Raw genomic sequence first — 19,045 nt, 5'->3', positions numbered from 1 at the left:
AATATTAGATATCTATAGAATATTACAAGCTTTCATAGAAAAACTAGAAGTCTTTATTAGATCAACGAATATATAATTGTTCGTGACAATATTTGCGACCGACGAGTCTGCGAAGATAAACATACGGTTACATTTGCTACTTGCTTTCATTGAACTGATATAGAAAGTTTTTATATTACTGAAAAACCATCGAAACTATATGTAAATACAGAGTCAGAATCCAAGGTAATTAGATTATTTATATAGCCTTCGTGAAACTAATTATATATTTTACAACACCATAAAGAAACCATGCTAAATGACTTACTCGTCGTCTTCTAAGGTCTGAGCAGCAATACGGTCCAAATCTCTTTGACCGTTCTCAGAGATTCTTCTACCACCCTTTGGAGAGATTTCTAAGACACCAATCTTTTGCAAGGATTGGACAACCTTTCTGTTGATAGAACCGGAAGCGTCAGCGTGCTTGTGTGGTCTGAAACCTCTGTTGATAGCACCACCGTATAACTTGTTCAAGGCACCGACACCAACTTGCTTTCTCAAGTAGATGTGTCTGGCAACGGAGGCAGCTCTCTTGTAGAACCAAGTCTCAGCCTCTTGTGGTGGTAACTCGTTACCAGCAGAGGTCTTGACAAGGTCAACGTAACCTGGGACCTCTAACTTACCTTGTCTTTGCAAGAATTGAGCGTAAGCGTTGATGAACTCTTGAGCTGGAACGTCTCTATAAATCTGAGTTAGTATACGTTGACTATTTAAACGGTTCAACAGTTTTAGAATACACTGTGATGGTGGATGTATAATATTTGGTGTCTTAGAAACTCATCTCGAGGGGATCCCATACCTTGGCTGTACGTGAAAACAGCTGACAATCATAGGACTTTATAAACAAATAAAGAAACAATAATCAGTAGCAAACGTTACAGGGAAGAAAAGAATCTTCAGAATTGTGAGTTAGTTCACCATAGTCGGAGATTACTGTTTGACCAGTCGAAAGTGCCCAATTCGCTTTTAAACTAATCAGAATTCCTACTGGTATCGACAAGTGTATGAAGCCAGCTTCCTACTTATCAAATTCGCTTCTCACTTCTTCCTATTGGACTACTCTCACGCCTCTTCAATCCTCTTCCTCTTTAACCTCTTCCAATTTTTCACCTTCTTCACTCCAATCGATCTACTCTAACATCGTTCGAGAGAATTCCTTGGAAACTCTCACCATCCACCACGACAGTATTTCTTTCGTCTAGACAATAAAACTTACCTGACGGAAACACCTGGCATATTGTCTTTGTTTTCTATGTGTATTAACGGTAGAGAACTAGTAGTATCAAATTGTTTAATTAAACGCTTAACATTTTTTCATGATAAATTTTTCGTTTGGTGCTGTGAAAAAAAAAGAAGACTGAGCGTCCTGCAGAAAATCCTATACCCAATCGGGTATCTGGGGCTGCCATATTGTTAAGGGAGAAAGACAGTCACATCAGTCACGTGCACATTGAAACAATTCCTAGCGGCATGGATGTAAAGCGGAAGAAATCAGCGGCAAGGATGTTCTAACAAAATTAGCGGCACGGATGCAAAGCTAAAATCCAGCGGCACGGAAGTTTGTTGAATGTTGGTAGCGCCGTATGACTATCTATGTGGTCAACTAAAATCGGCCATATCTAGGACAATATTGTATTAAGTATTATATTAATTACTGAATTATTGTATTATATAGTGCGGCATTGGCATGCTGCAGTTAGTTGATCAAATTTCCCGTTTGTACAACCCTTTTTCCCTGTTCATGTATCCCATATTCCACTGGCTTTCTTCTGTTTAAGACTATACTGTTCTAACTCAGATAACGATGCTTCTACGCTCCAGAATGCACGGCTATTAGTATATTCATTATCGCCATCTTGTCCATTTTTATACGTGGGTCTTGTCATTAATTTCTGCATCTCTTCTGTATAATAATATCTCAGTCCTATTTCCGCAGGAGGGTGCTCCAAACTCTGCAAGTATTCACCTAGGGTGATCTTAGTGTAACGGACTTCGAAAGTTTCTCTTACTCTGTAGCGAGGCGAGTTGAATGTAGTTCTACCCCACACAGTGGCCGAAGCTAGTTTGAGCTTCAGGTAGAAAAGATTCAATGGTCTGCTAACCACTCTTACAGTATCCATTATTGCATTGTCGTAGTAATCTCTATTGATAGAGTCGTCAGTCACTGACCAGCACTTTTCTATCGAGACCTTATTCAACCCGTGGTAATAGGTGACATTGTAGAATGGGTTGGAGAGAAACTCCACCAAATTGGTGACAAGGTTGAGTGCCTGAATATGGGCCTGTTCTACGACTTCACCATACTGACATCTCAACTCGGTCACATTCAAAGAACGAGCCAAGAACGAAATGACGTTTCTCAACTTGTCCGAAAGCTTAGGAGTATTTAATGATGGCTCAATAATCGTCAAGCATCTGACGTCATGGATACGCTCAGCATCGAACTCCTGGTATGAAGGATTTAAGTTAGTAACGTTCAGAGAGAACATTATACTGTCAAGTATCAGAAGGTCAATGCCGAAGTTTTGCAAGTTTCGCATCTTGGAAAGGACCTTAGTGAGATTATTACCTCCGAATTCGTCTTCATTTATAATCCAAGTGCTGCCTCCGTCAGAATGACTCTTTCGACGTATTTTACGGATGTTGAGCGAGCTCAATGCAAAGCAGTTGTTTCCTACTTCTCGCATCAAGTCCAGCATCTCCTCGAATTCTAAGGCATTACGATTGTCAATGAATAAGTTTAGTTCCCTTAGGTTTCCATTTGGCTTCAGAAAGTATTGCTTAAGTCGGTACATTCCGTCTACTGCCGCTAATTCGTTAAACTCAATAACAATATCAAGTCTTTTGAGCTGGTAGAAGATTGTTTGTAATTCTGGAACCAATACAAGTGTATTTGAATGAATTGAAAACAGCTCCAAGTGTCTCAAGTTGCCGTATATCGACACACGAGAATCGCCGTCAAGCGGATTAGATGGTTGGACTAACCCAGAGTCGAAGATCTTGAGACTCTTCAAATGGGGAAACAAGTCCAAGTCGTAGTTAAGAAGCGACAAGTTATCACATTCCAAGTACGTTACAAAATTGTTGATACTAAGAGTCTTCTGGTAAAAGCTCTTGTATTGGGAGTCTCCAATAACACTGATCTTGAAGCTTGACTTGGCCAATTCTTCCTTAGAGCAATTGTCGAAGTTTGTAGCCATAAGTTCCTTTATGAAAGCTCGATGGTAGACCTTCTTATCTGAGTACATCTGCTGAACTTTTGGATTGGCCATAAGAGTATCGATTTGGTTCTCTCGTACCAAACTGAGGTTTCTGAAGAGAAGAGGTCCCAAAAGACCACGAAGAACCGTGCAAGTTGAAGAAAGTGCTAGAAAGCTACTGTAAACTTTGTGACCACAGCGAATATGGTTTAAAATATAAGTATTCTCGGGATAGTTCTCGGTTAACGGGTTCAAGAATGAATGGTTAAACGTAAGTTCTCCATCGGAGAGATAGAACACAATGAGATGGAGTATCTCTGCTGGTAAATCAAGAAATCCTATTGGATCTGGCGATTTCTGGGCCGTCAATGACTTCTGTTTGACCATTGGAGAAGCTGAACTCTTCCGAATGAGATATTGATCCAAAGATAGCAACATTGTATAGTTTTAAGTGTGAATAGATATGATACCAGGGATGTAATAGCAGCAATAACGGTGTATCCTTTGAGTATATTGTGTATAATGTGTATACTATGTGATGCTGTATACTATGTGATGCTGTGATACTATGATACTCGGTATACTATGTGATAGTCTGTATACTCTGTGATACTGTGATACTGTGATACTGTGATACTGTGATATTTGATACTGTGTATACTCTGTATAGTCTGTGATACTGTGATACTTCGATATCTTTGATACTTTAATACTGTGATACTGTGATACTGTGATACTTCAATTCTTTGACTCTAGCAAAGGTCTAAATATCGTTATAACAGTGGCTTTCTGGGGGTGTAAACGATGAAATTTAACAAGAATTGATCTCTGGGTACCAGCTAACCCAGTCCTATCAACCGAAGTCACAAGAAATAGCAGAAACACCCTAAAACAATATTCTTTTCTATTGCAATCACTTATAAGTCCAACTTCCACTAATCACTTAACAAAAGCCGATGATGAACCGAGATAAGCTATACAGTACACAGTACACGGTTACTGTGGATACTTGACTCCAGGAACTGATTTCGATTGCAGGCTAGTCACTACCAAACTTCCAGGGCACTTTTCAACCCCAATTATGACTCTTCCAGACACTTTCTTTGTACTTGTTGAACGGCTGTAAAAGAGAGTTTTTCACCATGAAAAGTTGAAAAAAATGTGAATGTGAAAAATCCAGCCGAAGTTAAAAATAACAAGAATCCGTGATATCGGAGTCGTTATTTTAGGTGAGCCAAATGAGCAAAGGTGAGAAGTGTGAGCAAGTGTGAGCAAGGTGAGCGAAAGGTGCGATAAGATAGTGGGATGTGGAGGGTGTGCAGGAAAAGCGCTTATGGGGGTGGGGTGAGAGAGAGAGAGAGAGAGAGAGAGAGGGGAGTTGGGGTAGTGATGGAGAGAGGGAACTAGTGATATTTTATAGGAGAGATGAAGGTATGTGAATCTGTATCTGTATCTGTGTCTGTGTAACTGTATCTGTAACTGTAATTGTAATGGTATCTGTAAGAAGTGGTGTATCTGTAAGGGGCATTTCTCTAGGTTAGAAGAGAGTAAGGTAATGGCGGTGGTGATGGGGTCTGCCGTTGACTGTGAATGAGAAGAAAGAGTCTATTATGGTGATACGGTGTTTTACTACTAAGAACTAGACGTGGCTACATAGATATAATGCTGGCAAAAATACCCCTTAACATGGGCTATAAGAATGGGAATGAGTATGTATGTGCAGTACATGATATATACTATTAAAAGGGTCACTATATTAAAGTTGCAGATAGCAGAACTTAACATGAACAGTAGAACTCCCTATATCTAGTTGGAAATACTCATTATAATGACTCTACAGAGTATACACTTTTCCTTATTTTTTTTTGTACTGCTTCTAGCAGCCATTGAATGGGGAGATATTGAAGGGTTGAGTACGCAAAAAGGAGTTTATATTTAATGCCAATACAGGTATAAGGAACTCTCTCAGTACCACTGGACATGCACATATCCCACCCATCCAAGTATTAAACTTAAAACTTGCTATGGCCTGTTCTCATAGCAACTATGGAAATACAGGATACCACAAGAAAATAGTGGAAAGTGATGATGTGTGACGGGGTGAAAGTCTTGATAGGGTTGTTATGTGTGATCCGTTGGGGTGTATGAGATGAGCTGTTAGACTTGAGATACGAGATACGAGATCGATAGCTGTAGTTACGGGGAACTAGCTAAAAGCGTAAACCCATCCAAAGGAAGATGTATACCATACACATAAAGTAACTCTGTATGCTGCTGCAGGAACACCATCTTACTTTATCCGCTTTGCAGTTAGATAACTCCCGATAAGGAGATGAATAGTTAATACTTTGGACCACAATAGGACGACTAAAACAAAGAATGGGCCAAGAAATTACTACTTTCTGTCTACTTAGTTGCATTTTTACTATAGGGCTCAACGCCCTGCGATCGAGATCTGAATAATATGGGGTATAACATATCATTATCTTCAATTATTCTCTACATTCAACTAATCCCATACTTATCGGATGTTGACTAACCTCTCACATCTAACATGGAATCTTATCCATTTTTTATATACTAATACATAGTAAACTAATAAAATTATAGAAAAGCGTAAAGTACTTCAACAGAAACAATCCAAAACCATAATGAAAATTTCGAAAGAATAGAATTGACATGAATTGAACCCTAGGTGGGAGCCTTAATGTATAATAGCATCTCATGAGCCGAGCAATGACCGTAATTTGAGTTACTAATTTCCCTTAACACAAACACAGAAGCATTTGCAACTCTACCATCTCTGAATATCGAATCCTTAACTTATAACTTGTTTAGACGTGGGTTGGGGCAACTGGAATGGTCTTGCAAGCCTTACAAGCAGATGGTAAACCAGACTTAGGTGCTGGAGCATTGTATTGGATGGCTCCGTTTGGAACGGAAAGCAAACCAACTCCAGTGTCAGTGGTAACTTCGAACAAGCTCTTGTCGTAGCCAAGACCAATGTTGAACTTCTGAGATAACAAGTCGGCACCCTTGAGGGTCAAGATACCAGTAGCAGTGTCATAGTCCCATGGAGAGTCAGAAGTAAGACTGACAAGAGGGATGTCCAATCCAATCTTGTTTCTGTTACCGAAGTTAGCAACAGTGAATGTTTGTGGGGTGCTAAGAGCTTCAACTCTCAAAGAAGAGTCGTTCTCTTCCAAGTAAATGGTTTGAGTTTCAGCAAATTGCAAAGCACTAGTAGCAATGAAAACGGATGAATCATGACCTGCAGTGATACAACCGGTACCAACAACAGCACTGGTTTGTTGGTAGACTTGATTGTTAAGACAGATTTGTCCTTGGTTGGTAATGGAACCAGCTGGGGCCCCAAGAGTGACAACACCAGTAGATCTGCTCTTTTGGGAAAAGACCAATAAACCTCTGTTGATCCAAGCAGTAGAAGTAATGGACATAATTGGAACACCAACTGAACCGTCACCACCAAAGTAAACCTCACCGTTGTTGGTGAACGAAGAACCAACAAGTGTGTAACTTGGTGGTAAAGTTGAGCCAGCCGAGTTGAACACGATGACACCATTGTTCAAAATGGAATTGGAGATACCGGCCAAACCAATTGTCAAACCAAGCAAGTCATTACTACTGGTAATGTAGAATGAACCCTCAATATCAAGGCTACCAAGGAAACCAGTGATAGCATTGTTGATGATAGAGTAAAAGACACCCTTGTCAACAGTAAGTTGACCGATGTTTGGACTAAGAAGACCATCTCTAACGGTATCGATTTTGATTTCTTGAGACAAAGCTCCGTTAATCAGCATAAGAGCTGGGACGATGAAGTTCTTGAGCAACATATTGAATTTTTGATTTTTGGTTTTGGTTTGGTATTGATAACAACTTCATGACCTTAATAAAAGCAAGGAATTCTGCTTTATTTATACTGTTATATAAACGTTCACATCTGGAGCGTTCACACTTCAAAGGCTACTCCGGAAGGAACAAATTGGTGTCTTCGGGACTTCTTTTTGCAGTTATTTCACATACAATGGAGGGTTCTAATTGAACCTCTGAAAGAATTACTCACATTCGTGCTTCTTTGGGAATGATTTTTTGCAGTTATTTCAGGAACAATGATCTTAGGTGCATTAAGAAGGACGCGGTGCATACGTAGTGCATATGCACATGGTGATCACTACATAGTTAACAAAGAGAAAGGGTGTAACCATAGGAGATGGGTCGTGAATAGTTACCAAAGTAGCCACCATATTCTATGTCTACCTGTCTCACCACAGGGGTGCCTTTATCCGTTTCGGTATAAAGAAAATCAAAACAGTTCAACTGTTAGCGGATTCTCTTTGCGCTGTCATGTCCACACTCGGCGTCATCGTCCTCCAAGTGCTTCGTGCATTGAAATATTATTAACGCGCGTCCAGATTTGGGTCCTGGCTGCTTTTCTTAACCTTTTAATGACCTCGCTCTGTTCCAAGTTCCTTTTGCTGTAAACCATTGGAACCGTGCTTGAATTGTATCGTTGATTGTCTCCTTGTTGTGAACTAACGGTGAAAATGCTGGCTCAGTTGGAAAGAACATGGGAAAAGTTCTCGCAGAAGGGTCTTTGCTCCATGTGCCCATTGTTCTTAAATGCAATTGTTCATGGCTGTTTCCGGTAAAAGAGGGTTCAAGGTGAAATTCCTGCTGCTTCCGACCATCTCTCCACCAGTATCCGAAATTCCTCAGGGTCTACTCCTCAGGGGATTCAATTAGTTGGTACATGGCGATTAAAATGTGTCAAATAGCTACGAATTGAGGTGGTTGACTGCCCACCACACCGCTTGGATTTAAAGACTGGGGTAATAAACGTAAAAGTGGACTCTCTTGAATTGAAGCATTTTTAATTCCACCAATTAACTATTCCAAACTAAAATGCATTAAAAGACTTTAGTGCACAGCGCCAGATCTATCTTCGGGTGCATCTAAAGTATACAAACCGTGGTAGTTTGAAACCCTTTTGTCATCCCAAACAAATCCCCCAAGTTTCTTAGCTCGTTCGAATCCAAGGGCATTTCACTCTAATAATGGAAAAAGCCCACAATAACAATAACGATTTCCGTTATAAGGAAATTACGTCGTAGCTATGCTCCAGTTACGTTCCTCACAATAGAACACGGAATTGTGTGGACAACATTTTCTGAGAACTGTCCCTTTGTTTCCCGACCCTTTCTTTTTCCTCCCATTGTTCATTGTCTAAATAAAACCTACTACCATTTTGGGAGTTAAGAGCACATGAAATCGAACGTATTGTAAGAGGAGTCGCTCAACTCGTGTTTCCAAGTCCGTAGACTCGGTTTGGCTTACGGATAACTACTTTGGTAAAGACAATTTCCAATTCGTTATTATACGGTTGACTTGCAGGCTTTAGGGAACCTTGTATCATAACGGTTACAATAAGGGTCATCGCAACCCTTTCTATTATCCCAAATTCTGTTTCTTTCACATTATCGGTTCTTCTCTGTTTTGTCAACATTGAATAGAGTTTATGGAAAACTCTCCTTCCAGGACATCCTGGCTCATAAAAGGAAATACCCATTGACCCGTTGGATATTGTATATTTTCATGTTGGTATATCGTTGTACCATGGGAATAACTATTATTTCGATGCCCCTCATTGAAGATGATTCAGAAACTAATAAAGATACCAAGTAAAGAGTACCTTAAAAGAGAATAACCTTTAATTTCCTTCTTCGAGTAAACTCAACGTTTCTACTTCTACGGCAATGGCTACATCGTGTTCGAACTGAAATGCTTATTGATTAAAGAATGCTATAACCCGCAATTTATATTTAATATTATACACTAAACACAATTCAGAGTCTGCAGAAACAAGATATGAAAAAGCGACAAAGCCGGCCAACTAATGGAATACCACTAGCTAACTTAGACCTTGAAACCTCTTGATCTTCTTCTACCTCTGGCTCTCTCGAACTTTCTACCAGTGGATTGGATTCTTGGAGCCTTGTTCTTGTGTGGACCCATACCGAAGTGTCTGACAGCCTCTCTGGAGTTTCTTGGACCTCTGACGATCAAGGTGTTTTGACCCTTTGGAGCTCTGAGAGCCAATTGGTCCAAGGTGATAGCTTCACCACCAGCCTTCAAGATGGTGGCCTTGGCACCGGCGGTGAATCTTAAAGCGGCAACGGTAGCCTTTGGGAATTCCAACAATCTGTTGTCGTCGGTAACGGTACCAACAACGACGATGGTCTTGTCAGCAGCACCCTTTTGCTTAAGAGCACGGGCAATTCTGGAGACGGAGACTGGAGGTCTGTTGATCTTGGATAAGAACAAAGATCTCAAGATGACCTTGTTGAATGGAGCATCGGTACGACCTAAAGTATATGTTAGTAAATAGAACTATTTCTGCTCAGAAGACGCACAATAAACACTGCATTTGGACAGTAAACTACCCAATGCAAATGCACTCGCAGAATGGTGTGTGTGATTCTTGTCACTTCACTTGTTACTGCTGAAACCACCAGCGCAAACAAAGATCCCAGTATCACACCTCAATCACGTATTTGAATGATGCATACTTAGCCACAACGAGAATCTTTACAGCTGTAATACTTGCAATGCTTCGTACTTGAAGACGTGAAAATTTCGTCTCCGCCAACTCCTCAGCACTTCTACTTATTGCTAGTGTCTTTACTAACGGAGAAATGACTTGATAGAAGAGTGTTTTCGGAAACATCGATGCTTGTACAGTGAACTGAAAAATTCTCGCGATGACGGTTTCAACTATCACCAAACTTATGGTTCGTGATCGGTAGCAGCTGGAACTACTTAGCTAGAACGTTCTCACGTCCGTTGCTGTGTACTCCTATTGCTTTCCTTTCGGTTTTTTATTCCCCAAACGTAGTGGATATCATCCATCTTCTTCCAGTGAGTTACCACTGGCTCCCATTATCTTTTTTACATACGAGCTAAGAAAGAGTATAACTTGACCAAGAGCTTCAAGTAGACGTTGTCTGACTTTGGAGCTTCTCTGTGACCAGATCTGGCGTGTTGTTTGGTGGTGTGATCTCTACCCATTGTGCTGTATTGACTTAGTGATGAAGAACTAAGAGTAACTACTATTTGCTAATAAATTTCACTCTTTTGATATTTTTCAGAGTTGAAGACGTGAAAAAATTTGTGCGAAGTGGTGGTTTTGTGTGAGTTTTGGTGGTTGTGCAGGAAATGAGAGTGGGTGAGTGATTAGGGCGCGAGCCCTGGATATTGAGAAGTGTGAGAAGGTGAGAAGGTGAGAAGTTGAGAGTGTGAGGATGGGAGAGAATGTGAGACATGTGAGAAGAGTGAGAATGGGAATATATGTGTCAGACATGATACATGAGACATGAGACATGAGACATGAGACATGAGACATGAGACAGGAGAAGTGAGACATGGCAAGTCAGAAGCTGAGAAAGGTGATAATTAGAATTGACAGTAATTTATTATGGTAGTATTTTGCTAGAGTTAAGAGTGTCTCGTTATGTAATCACGTGGGTGAGTTGTGTTTTATTAGGTTGATGTGCTACTTGGTGATTTATTTAATTGAGACAGGTCCTTGATATCTTGATATTGTCATAAAGGATAATAAAGGTTACATTTAATCTGATTGGAGTCTGGATGTCAAAATGTTACGACAATGCCACATTAAAATGACAAAAAATCAAGACATAATTGCAAATTCAGTTGGTCGAAGAGCAAATATATCACGTGACTTTCAACAAAGATCCTGAGAGGCTGCAAGTTAATCCATTCTCCATGAAGATATACTCTTTATAAAAGAAAGGGTATGGATGTGGGACAAACTATACACAAGACATATCATGGAGAAGGAGTTTTCAGTAGTTCGCTTGAAAGGTAAAGATTTACACCTTTTAGCTTGATCTCATTCAGAAGACACTCCAGGGTCCCGAATCTCTATCACATATGCTTTCCACAAACTTTCACTGAAACAGTTCAGAACGAAAACTCTACATGAGAGGAGAGTATGAACTTGGTGTAACCTCAAATCAGATTATTGCATAAGCTTATACACTGTCCTCGATACTTCATGCTCTTACAACAGAGCACTCCACCGTTCTCTGCTTTACTCTTCTAGAATAAACTTCTAGTATAAACTTCTAGTGTACACTTTTACACTTCTACCATAAACTTCTACCGTACTCTTCTACACTTTTCTACAGTACACTTCTACATTTCTCTATCATTATCTTCTACACTTCTCCCCTTCTCCCCTTCTCTTCTACCCTTCTTAACCACCCTTTCCTCGTCTTCATCTACTACTACTCTTCTCACCTCACCTACTTCACCTACCTCACCACACCTTACTAGTCCTCATAATCGCATATTATCCAATATCCAATATCCAATATCCAATATCTATTTACTAATCACGTGACTACTCACATGCTATAATTCAAATCACGTGATGTTTCACATTCGAAGTCACATGACCTATCCCAAAGTATAACCGCCAACTCTTAAGTTTGCCTTCTTCCTGATAAAATGATCCTATTTGATATCACTTTCTTTCGTGTATCACCATTGAGAAAGAGAAGGTGGATTACAATTACAGCATAAGGAGTGGTTACAATTCAACTAGACATCCATACCACCATCTTAATTTCTTTGAAACTTGTCCTTTAGTCTGGTTTCGTTCATATTAGTATAATCACCATCTATAACCACCATCTATAACCACCATCTATAACCACCATCTATAACAACCATCTATAATCACCATCATAATCACAATCTATAACCACCAATACTTACCTAATCAAGTCAGAGTATTATACAACCATCTATCTATTCACAATACAACAACCAATTGATAAACATCTCCAAATCGGACTAAAACGCCATTTAAACACCATTCAAACACCATCCATACCTAGACCCAACTAGTCACGTCACATCAAATCACAGCCAGTTCTACTCACTACAACCACAATGGCCCAGATAACGCCCATAAGGGGATTCACAAACACTCCGATATCTCGTTCCATATGTATCATTACGACATTGGTAGCAATATCACTATCGATTCTTCAATTGAAACACCTTGTGAAACTATCCATTGACCCATACATCATAGAATACTCTCAATACTGGAGAATTCTCACTTACCAGCTTTCAGTGATAAACGAATCGGATTATTTACTTGTGGTGATCCTCTGGTTCCACTACAAGAACCTTGAACGGTTCTACGGATCTAGAAAATACTTCCTGATCATCGTCATCTTTGCTGTGTACAATCTGGCAGCTTGCTTCTTGTTCATGAGCATCGGCCAGTTGTTTCTTTACTATATCGTATATCTTGCAAAGTCGGTGATACTTAAGCAAACTGAGCCAGTGGTGTACCAATCATTGTTCTTTAACGAAATTGTACCCGGTCCGCTTGGAATCGTGTCGTCTCTTTATATATGCTATGGAACATACATTCCAGTTTCATACCACTTCAAGATCTTACTTCTGAATCCAATCGGAAGGAACAATGACCCCGAAGAGATTACAGAAACAGACCAAGAAAGTGGTCCCGATCAGAGACAAAATGTACAAAGTGACAATGCTACTTCATCTGGTTCATCTTCACCGCCTTCAACCGAACTCTGTTTAACAAATCACTTTCCCATTCACATCTTGTATACGTTGCTTCTCCTTAACAACGGAACTCGTTCTTTAATCCCATGCTTGGTCGGACTTTTTATTGGAAAACTACACACTTACGAATTGCTTCCTGGAAGCAAAAACTGGCTCATGGCCAGCTCCATTTTCCGCTTCTTTGTTAATCCAAGCAAGTTCATCAATCAGAGTGTGGATAACATTAGAATAAGGATAACTGGCGGTTACCAATCGGTGAGTTCTGGTTCAGATTCTATTCCAGTCTCCCAAGATGAGCTCAGAGCCTCTTCAGACCTCAACGGGGATGCAGATGCAGACGTTGAAGGTGAAGATGCTGAGGAAATTGTAGAAGATGGTCGTCATCAAAGAGAGCAGATAAGAGCGGAGACGCCAGTGCGTCCCTTGGGTAGTCAGTTCTTAGATACATTTAGAACTTAGGCAGCATAATATAGGAAAGGTCAGTCACAGGAACAGAATTTAGAAATGTAGTGGAATACTTGCAGTTTGTAAGAATCTCAAATTACGATGTAATTAGCATTGCTTCATTAGCCACATGACTTACATACTACAAGAAATCAAATTCTATGACATCATTATATTACTATATGTACAAATAGTGATTACTACATTACCACATCTCTTCCATCGAAGTCTCTTGTTTTATCATTCTTCTAATACTCCCTTTACTCTTTAGTTGCCTTCTTTCTTCTTTCGACATCCCAGTTGTACAATCTGGCAGTATTCACCTCCATTGTGGTAATGTTCTCTTTTAAGAATTCCAAGTCCTCCTTGATTATCTTCAATTGCTCGTTGTTCTTTCTTAATCTCTCGTTTAAAAGCTCTACGGCTTCATCCAATGGGTATTCCAACATAACTTCAGCTCCCAACCACAAATATACTGAATCCAATTTTTCAACATCAACAGACGCTCTGGTGTATAACGTGTCGTTCAACTCGTAGTTTGTTTCTATGATCTTTTCCTCTTCCTCGTCATTCTCCTCGGCTTTCTTTTCCTTTATGTAACTTATCACATCCAAGTTCTTTTCAATATCTGGGATCTTGATGTTCAAGTCTGCGAGCTGTTGCCTCTTGGACAACTCCATATATTTGTATTGCTGCAAACGCTCCTGGAATGCCTTCATAACATTTTCAAAATCGCTTTCGGGATTCTTCACGATGGTGTCAACCTTTTCTATAAAAGGGGCCTCCGGAATTCCACGGGGATTGGTGTTTTTTGGTCTAGATATGTGTTAGTACAAATGAGCTTATGACAAATCCATTTCTCAACAAAGACACAGTAATTCCGTCATTTTTACACGGAATTCTCTGATATTTCCGGTCAACTCAATACCAAACACCCCAATTACCAACTTACTTTAAGAATTCGGCCATTTTAACAACTTCTGGTCTATCTTATGGCTAATAACTACTCTTATTCAACCATTGAAATCAATCTTCAAAAAGTGAAATAACGACGGTGGAGGACTGTCTGCAGGATGTGATTTATGAAGGAAATCTTGTATTTATTGGTTAGTGCACGACGGGTATAAGCAGCCGTTTTTTTGACGATTTTGCAATCATTTTAATGGGGGTGGTGGAGAGTTAGTAAGTTAGGGTTTTTGTTGTGGTAGTTGGCAGAGTTGAATATGATGTGATGTGCTGTTGAATTGTGGTAATAATTATAATGCTGTTTTGGTATATTTTCTTCAAATTGGTGGATTGTTATGGGCTCTATATCGTAAGGCAGCCTTAATTTAATACATGGATATAGATACAAAATATAACATATATAATATATAATGCTATAGATTATACATTGTATGTTTCATGAAATTACTTGAAAATTACAGGATATAATATCCTTGTAAGAAGAAACATAACCAAAAAAGCAAATTCAATACCATCAACTTCCACTTGGTAACTCTCTATCTATTTCAACCATACAAACTACAACTTATATCACTTTTTGAATTCATATTCGTCGATCTCATTTAATATCAAAGCTATTCACAACTATTTACTAAAACTCAACGAAAACGCAACAATCACAATTACTTAGAACCGTAACAGGTCTCGTTTTGCTTCTTTCTCAAGTCAAAAGCATTCAATACAGACTCAGCAGCCTTAACTCCAGAAAGAGCCATGGCTCCGAAGGTTGGACCCATTCTGTTAGAACCGTCAACCTCGGCCAATTCCATACCAGCAATAACTAAACCTGGAACAACTTCTCTTGTACCCTTGACAATGGCATCTTCAGCCTTGTTCATGTCAAGACCTCTCATACCACCCAATTGGAAACCGTCAGCTCTTGGAGTGGAAGAAGTTGGAGCAGCCTGCTGCTCTTGTGGTCTGAAACCTTGGGTGACATCCTTTGGAGCCTTTCCAAGCTCTTCCAATCTCTTAGCAGAGAATGCACCAAATGGACCATCGTGACCAGTAGTGGATAAAACAACATTACAGTTGATGGTGTTTGGGTCCATACAAGATTGAGTGTCGTGGTTCAATGCTACCAAAGTCCAGTTGGTAACAACACCAGCGATTCTCAATTCACCAGTAGTTTCGTCTCTTCTGGTGATCAAGTCCTCAACAGCAGTGGCATTGAAGAGCTTGACATTTGGGAATTGCAAAACCTTAGACATCAAGGTGGACATGAACAAAGCAGCGTGCTTGACGACAACGTAGTCACCTTCATCATCGTACTCGATGTCCAATTCATCCAAGAAGAGGTGAGCTGGTTTTCTCAAGACCATGGCAGAGAAAAGTTGACCACCTAACCAACATCCACCACCTGGACTGACTGAGGCCTCAATGATAGCGATCTTCAACTCAGGTCTGTTCTTGGCCAAAACATAAGCAGCAGATAAACCGGCAGAACCAGCACCAATAATGACAACGTCAGATTCGGTGAACTTGTCCAAATCAGCAAAGTAACGTCTAGTCATAGCACGAGAAACGGTAGACTCTCTAATTGGAGCGAACTTGAAGTTCTCCCAGTCAGCAAACTTGACGTCAGCATTAGCTGCATCAGAGGTCACTTTAATGACGTTTTGCTTGTGGGAAGTCTTTGGAAGGTTCAAGTTGACTGGAGTAGTATCTAATAAAGTTGGAGGAATCATTTTTGTAAGATTTTTAGGTTACTATTACAAGATTTACTCGAGTTTATTCTCCTTCTACTGGTACTTCTGGCCCGTTTATATACCTTGTGGGCCTTCCCCAGTCAACACCTCCCCGCCAACCAATTGTAGGGTTGGGTAAATCAATTTCCCGTCCTCTAAGAGTATATTGTCACAGAATTCTGGCATACTACCAGGTAAAGGGGTAAAATCACCCAAGGAATACAATGTCACCTCCTGCAAGCGACCAAAACCATCTTTTCACCCAATAATCCTCCAACGGGTCGATTTCGGCTCGAAGCTGGGCGTCTCCCACCCATGGTTAAATGCTTACACCTTAACGGTAGATAGTCGCACAAGCGCATATAATGGTTGCAAATTGTCGCAATCAACGGATTTCTAAGTGCATACGGTGGTCCTATTAAGACTATGAGTCGTTGTTGAGTTATGGAATGGGGCTACTAGTACTATGGGGGAAGTGAAAAAGAACTCAAACTGGGAACCTGTAGGCGAATATTCTGGTACACCCCTCCCCGGTAGAGTAGGAAAGTTAAAGGTTGTACGTGTCTTGAGCGATGGACTAATTTACAGTTTTTTGTATTGCTATTAACAGGGAACGAGCTAACTACTTTACAGGAGTACTCCTTTAATTAAAATTGTAAGGTGTGGTGATGGTAGTATTAACGTCGTAGTTCTATGATGGCTATGCTGAAAAAGTCAATTTAGTTATGCTGTTGAATGTCTATCTACTTTCTTCGGTGAATCTGCCAAAGTAGCGAACTCTAAAATTTTTGATATTCTGGGATTTCAAACCGTTGGTTGTCTCTCCCTTGTAAGTCTCGTCCCTCTTTACGTATACTAAGAGTCTCCTGGACCATTTGTTGAATACCTGTTCGAGATTGTAAAGCAATTCCAATTGCTCATGCTGTGGGATTTGGTTCACTTCGAAGTCATCGTTGGCTGTGGGCATCCAGAAGGCTAATCGTCCACCTACTGGCAATCTCTCGGCAGCGAAGAAGAGAAGATCGTCCAAAAGATCCGACAATTCGTAGGGTTTTTTAGGTTGGATGAAATCTCTTCTGAGATGGGCTTTCTCGCCGTCAATCACTACGTTCTCCCTTCCTTCTGCCTTTTCTGGGTGTTTGGCTCCACAAACTTTCAACCCTTCTCTCACTCCGTATGGTGGATCACAAACAATGGTGTCAATTCCGAAGTCTTGTCTGAATGCATTATTGGTAAAATCCATAGTCAACACATCAAGGAAGTTTAAAGATGTTCCATACTGCTTGAAGTTGGCCTGAATATTACGCTTTTCACCCTTTCCTCTTAATGCACGGGCATCGATATCTGAACCTATCGGCAATCCACCAAAGTTAGCGGCAGCAACCAAGAAAGATCCAGTACCAGTGAATGGATCATATGTGACTTTACCTGGGCCAACTTGTCCGATATTACAGGTGACCAAAGATAACTCGGCATCAAACGAAGTTGTACCTATGTACTTTCTCTTTCTTAAATCATACTTATCTAAGACATTCTCTGTTCTAGCACTTAGCTGTATCTGCCTACCAAAGTAAATATGCAAGGGTTCGGATGCCTTTTCCATTCCATTAACGTTGTATTCCTCCAAAACGGAAAATATTTGGTCAGGATTCTTCATTCTGACGCCACCTTCAAATGCTAAGTATGAAAAATCTTGTATTATTTCCATTCTTTCGTTGTTGCTTCTGCTTCCTTTGTAAGCTATGAAATCGAATTTGAACGATGACTCTTTATATATGCCAAATCTGTCTGACGATGTTTCTTTCACGTTTGCATGAACTTCTTCGTATGTCTTACCTTGTCCCCATAACTCGTAGATTCCTCTACTCAAAATCGATCTTTTCATTATTTGTTTCGCCTGCTCATCGTTCTCTAAAGTGACTATTATAAATGGTCTTTCTACATTATGATGGCTCATATCCAACGGAATGCCAAAAAAATCCGCCAACGACTCGAGTTCCGCCCTCCTGAACTCAGGATACGCCTGAGCCAAGTATATCAAGTATTCTTTCATCTTACCTTGGTGTGATAACTATATCTTTAAAGGTATCTTCAATCCGATGCCTTTAAAGTGAAAAAAATCTGACCGGATTTATCCGTGCGGCTCAAATGTCATAGTCATAAGAGCGGTAGAATGATTGAGATGGGTATGTTGAGATAAAGTGATGTTGATGCTAGTGGAAAATGGGTATCTTTTGGGGGTGTTTTGAGTTGGAGGTAGTTCTAGAAAGTGTGTATTCTGTAGTTATATTGTAATTGAAGAAAGGGAAAAGGAAGACTCTGGTGAAAATGGTTCATAGTATATGTATATATATAATAAAATACCTATTTTCAGCTTCTCCATAGAACCTTCCCTTACATTGCCATAATAAAATAATACTATCAAATTTTGGCTGCGGAAAATTTCGGTGTGCGTCTTTTTTAGCAGCTATTTTAGGCTTGTGCACAAATAGATACAAATAGGGAGAAATGGGGAGAAAGTGTTTATTTCTAGTTGTAGTATCCAAATTGATGTATCCTTATGGGTTAATGAATGGTAAGTATCTAGTATCAATCTCTTTTCTTCCTTACTCACTCCCCCAAAAAGTCATGAAGTTAGCCAGTCAGAATTCCAGGGCATAAATGTCTTTTCATCTCTTTCATTGTCATTTTGCATTCTCCAATGCTAAGATTCACCACATAGACGCTTAAGCCGAAAATGTCCTCAAAAGGCTCTATTCTTGCCAAATAGCGATCACAATGACCCGGGAGATGATGCAAACCTCCAAAGTGCCAGCTGAAAGCAGCGTATAACTTGTCCAGTTGATGTCTATCATGAATCTTGGCCCATAGTGGCGTTGAATCACTGATTTGAGGTCTACAGGGATTTTGAACAGTTCGTTCAACGAACCATGAGATGGAATACGGGTTGGGAGGCCCTTATACCATTACCGGTTAAGATTCCTAATTGAAAGCATCTCCTGTGGCGAGGAAGGTTAT

The 19,045-nt window shown here is 40.0% G+C and overlaps 8 protein-coding genes across 8 annotated transcripts; 1 reads left to right on the top strand and 7 right to left on the bottom strand. All coding sequences in view use genetic code 12, as the record gives it.

The window, feature by feature from the left end:
• Positions 1-303: 303 nt before the first annotated feature.
• On the bottom strand, positions 304-1,275 carry RPS19A (40S ribosomal protein eS19; the record flags this gene model as incomplete). The annotated part of the gene is made up of 2 exons (XM_064919730.1): positions 304-718; positions 1,256-1,275. The coding sequence occupies 2 exons, from the start codon at positions 1,273-1,275 to the stop codon at positions 304-306; spliced, it is 435 nt and encodes a 144-aa protein (XP_064773774.1).
• Positions 1,276-1,652: 377 nt separating this feature from the next.
• RJT20DRAFT_128996 (uncharacterized protein) lies at positions 1,653-3,972 on the bottom strand. The gene is given in 2 exon segments (XM_064917401.1): positions 1,653-3,867; positions 3,884-3,972. The coding sequence occupies 1 exon segment, from the start codon at positions 3,675-3,677 to the stop codon at positions 1,779-1,781; it is 1,899 nt and encodes a 632-aa protein (XP_064773773.1). The 5' UTR covers positions 3,678-3,867; positions 3,884-3,972; the 3' UTR covers positions 1,653-1,778.
• A 1,887-nt stretch (positions 3,973-5,859) lies between these two features.
• On the bottom strand, positions 5,860-7,140 carry RJT20DRAFT_128994 (hyphally regulated cell wall protein). Its single transcript, XM_064917400.1, has one exon. It carries the CDS (start codon positions 7,094-7,096, stop codon positions 6,074-6,076), a length of 1,023 nt encoding a protein of 340 aa, XP_064773772.1. The 5' UTR covers positions 7,097-7,140; the 3' UTR covers positions 5,860-6,073.
• Positions 7,141-9,032: 1,892 nt separating this feature from the next.
• Positions 9,033-10,483, bottom strand: RPL18 (60S ribosomal protein eL18). Its single transcript, XM_064917399.1, has 2 exons — positions 10,217-10,483; positions 9,033-9,625 (listed from the first exon to the last, which is right to left on the bottom strand). Exons 1-2 carry the CDS (start codon positions 10,326-10,328, stop codon positions 9,177-9,179), a joined length of 561 nt encoding a protein of 186 aa, XP_064773771.1. The 5' UTR covers positions 10,329-10,483; the 3' UTR covers positions 9,033-9,176.
• Positions 10,484-12,096: 1,613 nt separating this feature from the next.
• Positions 12,097-13,472, top strand: RJT20DRAFT_49135 (uncharacterized protein). Its single transcript, XM_064920372.1, has one exon. It carries the CDS (start codon positions 12,240-12,242, stop codon positions 13,347-13,349), a length of 1,110 nt encoding a protein of 369 aa, XP_064773770.1. The 5' UTR covers positions 12,097-12,239; the 3' UTR covers positions 13,350-13,472.
• On the bottom strand, positions 13,472-14,352 carry RJT20DRAFT_49130 (tubulin-binding prefolding complex subunit). The gene is made up of 2 exons (XM_064920371.1): positions 14,287-14,352; positions 13,472-14,150 (listed from the first exon to the last, which is right to left on the bottom strand). The coding sequence occupies exons 1-2, from the start codon at positions 14,301-14,303 to the stop codon at positions 13,595-13,597; spliced, it is 573 nt and encodes a 190-aa protein (XP_064773769.1). The 5' UTR covers positions 14,304-14,352; the 3' UTR covers positions 13,472-13,594.
• Positions 14,353-14,874: 522 nt separating this feature from the next.
• Positions 14,875-16,062, bottom strand: THI4 (thiamine thiazole synthase). Its single transcript, XM_064917398.1, has one exon. It carries the CDS (start codon positions 16,025-16,027, stop codon positions 14,963-14,965), a length of 1,065 nt encoding a protein of 354 aa, XP_064773768.1. The 5' UTR covers positions 16,028-16,062; the 3' UTR covers positions 14,875-14,962.
• Positions 16,063-16,396: 334 nt separating this feature from the next.
• On the bottom strand, positions 16,397-18,388 carry RJT20DRAFT_49093 (tRNA (guanine-N2-)-methyltransferase). Its single transcript, XM_064920370.1, has one exon. It carries the CDS (start codon positions 18,078-18,080, stop codon positions 16,767-16,769), a length of 1,314 nt encoding a protein of 437 aa, XP_064773767.1. The 5' UTR covers positions 18,081-18,388; the 3' UTR covers positions 16,397-16,766.
• Between the last annotated feature and the right edge of the window lie 657 nt (positions 18,389-19,045).

This window comes from Scheffersomyces xylosifermentans (assembly GCF_036884685.1).
Source record: "Scheffersomyces xylosifermentans strain CBS 12540 chromosome Unknown RJT20scaffold_5, whole genome shotgun sequence".
Taxonomy (NCBI): Eukaryota; Fungi; Ascomycota; class Pichiomycetes; order Serinales; family Debaryomycetaceae; genus Scheffersomyces; species Scheffersomyces xylosifermentans.
This window is presented reverse-complemented; position numbering and strand designations above follow the sequence as displayed.